This window comes from Psammomys obesus, unplaced genomic scaffold, assembly GCF_907164565.1.
Source record: "Psammomys obesus unplaced genomic scaffold, mPsaObe1.curated_primary_1811, whole genome shotgun sequence".
Classification (NCBI taxonomy): domain Eukaryota; kingdom Metazoa; phylum Chordata; class Mammalia; order Rodentia; family Muridae; genus Psammomys; species Psammomys obesus.
The window spans coordinates 1-9,916 of NW_026590592.1; the positions used below are offsets into that span (position 1 = coordinate 1).

The window sequence follows — 9,916 nt, forward strand, 5'->3', positions numbered from 1 at the left end:
GAGAAGTGACTTCTGAGAGCTGTCCTGCGACCTCCACAGGACCTGTGCCATGACATGTACTCACACACACACAGACACAGAGTTGTTAAAACTCAACCAGGCTGGGCTTGGTGGAGTATGCCTTTAAATCTACCGTTCAGTGTGCACAGGCAGGTGGATTCTGTGACTCTGAGGACATCTTGATCACAAAGGGAGTTCCAGGCCAACCAGGGCTACGTTCGTAGTGAGACCCTGCCTCATAAAACAGAGCAAACCAGCTCACGCCTCCACTCAGGTGCCTTCAGGAAGACCAGCATCCTGCCCCGCCTGTCCGCTAAGCCGGGGCCTCAGCACCGTTGCGTCTGCCTTCTGCACCCTGACTGCACGCATGCTCCCCTCGTGCTCGCTCACAGGGCACCGTGTCCCGCAGATACTCCCACCACTGCCGGAGGGTGGAGTCCCCCATCATGTAGACGATGCGGCCAGCCAGGCAGCTCAGGATGCTGTCCGCAGTGGGGAAGGAGCGGCTGGAACAGAACGTCGAGTGCCATCGGTCTTGGTGGTAGAAGCCAGAGGGTTTTAGAGACAGGTGGCCAGGGCGGCATGGCGGCCTCGAGGGCAAGGCTGGAGGAGAGAGAAACACAGATTTTTTTAAAAAATTAACATCTTGAGCAGATCCCAGATGGCGGCACTGGGAGGACACTGTGTCTGAGGAGCAGGACAGCAGTGTTGGCACAGCGACCAGGAGACTGAACTCTGGGTCCTAAAACACCAGCGATTGTTTCTCCCAGGTGAGATGAAACCGCACGATTGGGTCCACTCTCAGGCCACCCAGCTAAAACGTGGAAGAGTTCCTGGGTCCTGGCAGGCACTCATTCCATAGCCCTGAGCCACACACCTGCGTGTCCTGATCACTCTCCTAGGCTTAACTGTGGGCACCAAAACACCAGAGACTGAGATTTTTAATTGAGAGAAAACCCCACAGTGAGGATAGCAAACGGAATTAACCTCAGGTCACCCAGTCAATCCCTCGAAAACCTGGAGACCGATAGGCGCACAGTCACTAGCCCAGATTGGGTGCACAGCTGCCAGCCCAGGGCAGGGTACTCAGCTGAGAGCACAGAGACCTGCTACACACCCGACTCACTATCCCAGACAGAACTGTGGGCCCCAGGATACCAGAGACTGGGTTTACCTGTTGGAAGAAAACCCCACAGTGAGGAAAACAGTAGGTCCGAGCTTAGAGGAAAACAGTAGGTCCCACCCACCCAAGGAAAAGTTCCCAGGTTCCTGCAGGAGCCCAGTCGCCAGCTTGGAGCTAACACTGACCCGCGTGCTCTACACGCCACCCTGGACGGAACTGTGGAACCCAAACACCACAGACTGGGTCACCCTGTTGGGAGGAAACCCCATGGTGGTGGGGGGAACATCTGGTCGAACCTCAGGACACCCAGATCCAGCAAAGTTTCTTGGTTCCTGCAGGCTCCAGGCTCTAGTCTCCTGCTGCACACATGAGAGCTGTGTTTACTACCACTGATTTCCGCGTGGGTACTGGGGCACAGAGCTCCAACCTTAGAACTACAGAAGCCTGGAATCCCCGAGATCAGCCCCCAGATACTGCTCCAAGGGGGCAACCAGTTATCCCTAACTAAACTGAACAAACTGCAGGCCTCCCAGGTTCTTCAAGAAGGCTGTGCCTAGAAAACAATGTAAAAACAACAGCAACAGCTCACTAAATTCAGAGCAAGAAACTCAGCAGCAAGGCAGCTGTCTCCAGGACTTTTCCAGATGAGAGGAGAGCCCCCCTGACTAACAGAGACAACAGTTACCACTCAGGGCTATGTGCCTAAGGTGAGCTGTGGCAATTCCTGAGAAACACCAGCCATTCAGTGATTTATCCAAAAAGCTGAGACAGCCTCCTTCAGGAAAAATCTTCCTGCCAAGGGGCTTTTCCCTATCCCAGGATTCCAGGAAGCACCAGAAACTAACAGCCAAGCGCCTAAGATAGCCCAATGGATAGAGGCCAGAATAAAAGCTCAACCAACAAAAGACATAGCAATATGGCATCTCCAGAACCCAGTTATCCAGGGGTAAGTAGTCCTGAACACCCCAGCATAAATGAAATTCAAGAAGATGACCTTACATCTATGCTCATAAGAGAATAATAGAGGAAACAAATAAAATGCATAAAGAATTAGAGGAAGATAAAGACAAACAGATTATGGCCATCCATAAAGAGATACAGGAAGATAGAGACAAACAGATTATGGGCATCGGTAAAGAAATACAGAAAAATGTAGCCAGTTTGTGGTCTTTAGAGAAAGAAAAGAAACAAAGGAATGTTCAAACAGCTGAAGGAATTGAAGGAAAATACAGTCAGACAGGTGAAGGAGATCCACAAAATGGCTCAAGATATGAAGATAGAATTGGAAAAATTAAAGAAAACACAAATGGAGGAAATCATGGAGAGGAAGAATTTAGAGAAGAAAACAAGAACTACAGAGGTTAGTATAACCAATAGACTACAAGAGATGGAAGAAAGAATCTCAGGTGTGGAAGATACAATGGAAGAAATCAATATATCCATCAAATAAAATGTTAAATCTAAAGAATTCCTGACACAGACCATCCAAGAAATTCAAGACAACATGAAAAGACAAAACCTAAGAATAATAGGAATAGAGGAAAAAGAAGATTCCCTCCTCCCAAGCCCAGAAAAATATTTTTAACAAAATCATAGAAGAAAATTTCCCCAACTTAAAGGAGAGGCCCATAAGAATACAAGAGACCTACAGAACACCCAATAAATTAGACCAGAAAAGAAAATCCTCCCGCCACATAATAATCAAAACAGTAAGAAAACATAACAAATAAAAACTACTAAAAGCTGCAAGGGAAAAAGGCCAAGTACCATATAATGGCAAACCAATCAGAATCACACCTGACTTCTCAACAGAGATTATGCAAGCCAGAAGAGCCTGTACAGATATCATGAAGACCCTAAGAGAACACAGATGTCAGCCCAGGCTACTATACCCAGCAAAACTCTCAATCATCGTAGATGAAGAAAACAAGATATTCAATGACAAAAACAAATTTAAACAATACCTACCCACAAATCCAGCATTACAGAAGATACTAGAAAGAAAAGTACAACCCAGGAAAGCTAACTACATTCAGGAAAACACAGGAAATAAATAACCTCACTACAGCAAAACAAAAAGTACCCAAGCACACAAACACACTGCCGCAACCAACAGCAAAATCAAAGCATCTAACAGCCACTGATCATTAACCTCTCTCAACATCAATAGACTCAACCCTCCAATAGAAAGACAAAGACTAATGGAATGGATACGTAAACAAGATCCAACAATCTGTTGCATACAAGAAACACACCCAAGTCACAAAGATAGACATTACCTGAGAGTAAAGGGCTGGAAGATGGTTTTCCAAGCAAATGGATCCAAGAAACAAGCAGGAGTAGCCATTCTAATATCTAATAAAATAGATTTCAACCAAAATTAATCAAAAGAAATAGGGAAGGTCATTTCATACTCATCAAAGGAAAATTCCACCAAGAGATATTACAGTTCTGAACATCTATGCCCCAAATACAAGAGCACACACATTTGTAAAAAAAAACATTAATAAAACTGAAACACACATAGATTCCCACACATTAATAGTGGGAGACTTCAACACCTCACTCTCAGCAAAGGACAATTCAACAAAACAGAAATTAAACAAAGAAACAATGACTCTGACAGAGGTCATGAATCAAATGGACCTAAGAGACATCTACAGAGAACCTTTCAACCAAACACAAAAGAATTTACCTTTTTCTCAGCACCTCATAGAACCTTCTCCAAAATAGATCATATAGTTGGTCACAAAGCAAACCTCAACAGATACAAGAAGACTGAAATAATCCCTTGTATCCTGTCTGACCACCATGGACTAAAGCTGGACCTCAACAACAGAAACAGCAAAAAGCCTACACACACATGGAAACTGAACAACTCGCTACTCAGTGACAGTTGGGTCTGGGGAGAAATAAAGAAAGAAATAAAAAACTTCCTAGAATTCAATGAAAATGAAGGCACAGCATATCCAAACTCATGGGACACAATGAAAGCAGTGTTAAGAGGAAAATTCATAGCACTTAGTGCTTTCAAGAAGAAATTTGAAATATCTCATACAAGCAACTTAAAGGCTTACCTGAAAGCCCTAGGGGAAAAAAAAGAAGCAGACACTCCCAAGAAGAGTAGATGGCTGGAGATAAACTCAGGGCTGAAATCAATAAATTAGAAACAAGTAAAACAATTCAAAGAATCAATGAAACCAAGAGCTGGTTCTTTGAGAAAATCAACAAGATAGACAAACTCTTAGCCAAACTAACTAAAAGGCCAAACTAACTAAAAGGCAGAGAGACACCATCCAAATCAACAAAATCAGAAATGAAAAGGGGGACATAACTACAGACACTGAGGAAATCCAGACAATCATTAGGTCTTACTTCAAAAGCCTATATGCCACAAAATTTGAAAATCTAAATGAAATGGACAATTTTCTTGATCGATTCCACTTGATTGATTGCCAAAGCTGAATCAAGAACAGGTAAATCAATTAAATAGTCCTATATCCCCTAAGGAAATAGAGGCTGTCATCAAAATTCTCCCATGCAAAAAAAGCCCGGGGCCAGATGGTTTGTAGCGCAGAATTCTATCAGACCTTCAAAGAAGAGCTAACACCAATACTCTTCAAACTATTCCACAAAATAGAAACAGAAGGAACATTACCAAACTCATTCTATGAAGCGACAGTCATTCTGATACTAGACCTCACAAAGATCCAACAAAGAAAGAGAATTTCAGGCCAATCTCCCTCATGAACATTGATGCAAAAATACTCAACAAAATACTCACAAACCAAATCCAAGAACACATCAAAGATATCATCTGCTATGACCAAGTAGGCTTCATCCCAGGTATGCAGGGGGTGGATCAATATACAGAAATCCATCAATGTAATCCACCAGATAAAAAACTGAAAGAAAAAGACCACATGATAATCTCCTTAGATGCTGAAAAAGCATTTGATAAAATCCAACATTAATTTATGTTTAAAGTCCTGGAGAGATCAGGGATAAAAGGCACTTATCTAAACATAGCAAAGGCAATATACAGTAAGCCTATAGCCAACATAAAACTAAATGGAGAGAAACTTAAATCAATCCTACTAATATCAGGGGCAAGGCAAGGCTGCCACTCTCTCCATACATCAACATAGTATCTGAAGTCCTTGCTAGAGCGATAAGACAATTAAAGGAGATCAAGGGAATTCAGTTCGGAAAGGAAGAAGTCAAAGTATCACTGTTTTTAGATGATATGATAGTATATATGAGTGACCCCAAAAATTCTACTAGGGAACTCCTAGAGCTGATAAACACCTTCAGCCACAGAACAGCAGAAACAGCAAAAAGCCTACACACACATGGAAACTGAACAACTCGCTACTCAGTGACAGTTGGGTCCGGGGAGAAATAAAAAAAAAGATAAAGAAATTAGGGAAACAATACCCTTCACAATAGCCATAAAGGACACAAAGTACCTTGGTGTAACTCTAACCAAGCAAGTCAAAGACTTGTATGAAAAAACTTTCAGTCTCTCAAGAAAGAAATAGAAGATATCAGAAGATGGAAAGATCTCCCATGCTCATGGCTTGGCAGGATTAATATAGTAAAAATAGCCATCTTACCAAAAGCAATCTACAGATTAAATTCAGTTCCCATCAAATTACCAACACAATTCTTTACAGACCTTGAAAGAAAAATTCTCAACCTCAAATGGAATAACAAGAAACCCAGAATCACTAAAACAATCCTCTACAATAAAAGATCTTCTGGAGATATCGCCATCCCTGATCTCAAGTTGTACTATAGAGCAATAGTAATGAAAACTGCATGGTACTGGCATAAAAACAGAATGGTGGATCAATGGAATTGAAGAGAAGACCCAGAAATAAACCCACACAATTATGGGCACCTGATTTTTGACAAAGATGCTAAAACCATACAATTGAAAAAAGATATCGTCTTCAAGAAATAGTGCTGGTCTAACTGGATGTCTACATGTAGAAAAATGCGAATAGATCCATACTTATCACCCTGCACAAAACTAAAATCCAAGTGGATCAAAGACCTCAACATAAAAATGGACACACTAAACTTGTTAGAAGAAAAAGTGCTGAAGAGCTTTGAACTCATTGGCACAGAAGACAACTTCATGAACATAACACCAACAGCACAGGCTCTAAGATCAACAATCAATAAATGGGACCTCATGAAACTGAAAAGCTTCTTTAAAGCAAAGGACACTGTCATCAGAACAAAACGACAGCCTACAGATTGGGAAAGGATTTTCACCAACCCTGTATCTGACAGAGGACTAATATCCAGAATATATAAAGAACTTAAGAAGTTAAACAGCCACAAATCAAGTAATCCAATTTAAAAATGGGATACAGGGCTAAACAGAGAATTCTCCATAGAGGAACATTGAATGGCTGAGAAACACTTAGAGAAATGCGCAACACCCTTAGTCATCAGGGAAATGCAAATCAAAACGACTCTGAAGTTTCACCTTACACCCATCAGAATGACTAAGATCAAAAACTCAAGTGACAACACATGCTGGAGAGGATGTGGAGAAAAAGGAACCCTACTCCATTGCTGGTGGGAATGTAAACTTGTATAACCACTTTGGAAATCAATCTGGTGCTTTCTCAGACAATTAGGAATAGTGCTACCTCAAGACCCAGCTGTGCCACTCCTAGGCATAAATCCAAAAGTTGCTCAAGTATACAACAAGGACATTTGCTCAACCATGTTCAAAGCAGCTTTATTTGTAATAGCCAGAGTTGAGGAATGGATACAGAAATTGTGGTACATTTACACAATGGAATACTACTCAGCAATTAAAAACAAAGAAATCATGAACTTTGCAGGCAAATGATGGGATCTAGAAAAGACATCTTGAGTGAATTATCCCAGGAGCAGAAAGACACACATGGTATATACTCATTTATAAGTGGATATTAGACATATAATATAGGATAATCATACTAAAATCTGTACACCTAAAGAAGCTGATCAAGAAGGAGGACCCTGGGTAAGATGCTCAATCTTCATTCAGAAGGGCAAAAGGGATGGACATTGGAAGAGGGAGAAAACAGGGAACAGGACAGGAGCCTACCACAGAGGGCCTCTTAAAGACTCTACCCAGCAGGGTATTGAAACTTATGCTGAGATGCATAGCCAAACTTTGGGCAGAGTGAAGGAAATCTTATGACAGAAGGGAGAGATAGAAAGACCTGGAAGGGTCTGAAGCTCCACAAGGAGAAAAACAGAACCAAAATATCTGGGCACAGGGGTCTTTTGTGAGATAGATACTCCAAAAAAGGATCATTCATGGAGATAACTTAGAACCCCTGCACAGATGTAAGCCATGGCAGCTCAGTGTCCAAGACGGTTCTCCAATAATAGGAACATGGACGTCTCTGACATGAACTTATGGGCTGGCCCTTTCATCACCTCCACCTGAGGGGGAGGCAGCCTTACCAGTCCATAGAGGAAGACAAAGAAGCCAGTCTTGATGAGACCTAATAGACTAGGGTCATATGGAAGGGGAGGAGGACCTACCCTATCATTGGACTGAGGGAGGGAAATAAGAGAAGAAGAGAGAGGGAGGGTGAGAGAAGAAGGGGATGGCAGAGAGGGCTACAGCGGGCATAAAAAGTAAATAAGCTGTAATTAATGAAATAAAATAAAAATTAAAAAATGATCATCTTATAAAAAGTCTGGCGTTGTTTACAATGTTTTGTAAATTAACTTTTTTACATGTGTTTATTTGTGTGTGCAGGCCACAGCACATGTGTGTACTCAGAGGACACCCTTTGGGAGTCAGTTCTTCCCTTCACCACGTATGTCCCAGGATTTAAACTCAAGTCATGTTTTCCCACTGATCCATTTCCATGGTCCAGTCAGGTATTCTCACAGAGAACTGTGACATTCTGTTATTGTTATGGTGTCTGTGTGTGTGTGTGTGTGTGTGTGTGTGTGTGTGTGTGTGTGTGTAAGTGAGTGTGTGAAACAGTCTTATAAAGTTCATGGTTGTCTTAAACTTCCTATTCAGTTGAGAATGGCTTTGACTTTCTAATTCTCCTGCCTTCACCTTGAGAGTGCTGGAACTCTGTAGTGGAAGTTTCGCTTTCTTTAAAAACAGTTATGTTATGTAAACATGGTTTTGTTTTAATCCCAAGTGTGGGATAGGGGGCTGCCCACAGCAGCAGACTATTTCCCTTGTACAGGCTCTGAGATGGGCATGAGCTTTTGCCAGCTGCAGATAGGTTAATTCTGAGAACTGTGGAGAGGGAATGAAGACCAGAGCCTAGAGAGAGAAAGAGGGCAAATGATGCTCCCCCCTGCTGGTCCTGGCTGCTGTTGATGCAGTTTGACATGAAGAAGTTGGAGATATCCTGGCTATGAAGACTGAACTTGCCCCCAAGAAACCCAACAACCCTAACCATCAGGAAGTAGTAAAATGAACTGTGGCCCTTCTGCCCTGAACTACCCTTCTTTCTCTCTTACAAAATGTTGTGGTGTTGGGAGGGATTTGGGTGGAGAACGGATGTAGAGATAAAGGTATAAGAACTTAAAATAGTTAAAATATAGATGCCTACAAGAGGTACCCAGATATAGGGCTTGGAATAGTGGAAAATCTGGTTTCTAATGCTGTAGAGGAAGAAGCAGGGTATGAAGGAATTAATATACTGTTTCAAGATGTCAACAAAAAGTTCATAGCAGCTACTGCCACTGGATTCTCTCCTGTTTTGCTCCCAGAGGGAATTTTCTGTTTTTGCTTAGTCTTCTTCCTGTATTCCATTCAAAAAAGATTGGGAGAATGGTTGAACGATTGGCAAAGTTCAAGTGGTTATGTGGGGTCTAAGAAACGAACAATGGATAGAATATAGAAACCAGAATTATCACTTGATCCTCTCACGTTTGAGAGGATTGCAGAGTTGGCTGTGCAACTAGAGAGTTTGTGGCTTGAGATGGAAGAGCTTGGAAGTGAAAGCACCACTGGAAAAGGAGAACAAAAGGGTACAGACTGAGAACCAGAGTTTCCTGAAATTGCCACCCTGCCCAACTCCATGCACTTTTGGTGTCAAGTTCTCACAGCTCCTGGGCAGGCTGGGGACCCAGGAGAAGTACAGGGAGAAAAGGTTAAAGAGAAACACCCTGTTTCAAGAGAAAGGGTTAATCTTGAGCAAACTGAGCTGCCAGAGGAGAGCCCTGGGTTACAAGCTTACCACCAGCAGCTTTCTCAGTAGCCAGCCAAAGCCTTAGATACCAAAACACTTGTTGCTTCAACTGCAGTAAATATGGTCATTTGAAAAGAAATTGGGACCCAGCTGCTAAAAGCCTCAGAACTCAAAACAGCCCCAGTGTGTTAACTCTGAGAAATATGGTACTTTCTGCCAGAAAAGCAAAGCCATTTCTGGCACCATTGTGTTCAAGGCACAAATGGCTGATTTTCCTGGGGTTTGTGGGCGCCGAGGTAAAAGGCATCATCGGTCCAATGAGTGCAGGTCCAAGAGTAACATACGAGGTAATCTGTTGCCATTAGCAAACGGCTTTGAATTCCTAGCTCAAGACTCAGCAGCAAAAAGTACAAGCCATTCCAGACATGAGCAGCCCAGAGTTACAAGGTTATACAAGAAACCATTGATCCAAAAAGTGTTTGGTTCTTTGACAATAGTTCCTTGCTTCAAGAAAGCAACAAGTCTCATTCATACTAGAGAAAAGGCCAGTTTCTCCTCCTCTTCTTCTTCTTCTTCTTCTTCTTCTTCTTCTTCTTCTTCTTCTTCTTCTTCT

At 42.4% G+C, this 9,916-nt stretch overlaps 1 protein-coding gene across 1 annotated transcript in view; it reads right to left on the reverse strand.

Annotated features, from left to right (window-relative positions):
* Window positions 1–11: 11 nt before the first annotated feature.
* Window positions 12–9,916, reverse strand: part of LOC129677327 (NXPE family member 3-like) — a 15,431-nt gene continuing 5,526 nt past the window's right edge. The window contains 2 exon segments of the mRNA XM_055607968.1: window positions 12–533; window positions 535–603. Of these exon segments, the coding sequence (XP_055463943.1) occupies window positions 314–533; window positions 535–603 (289 nt within the window). The 3' untranslated portion in view covers window positions 12–313.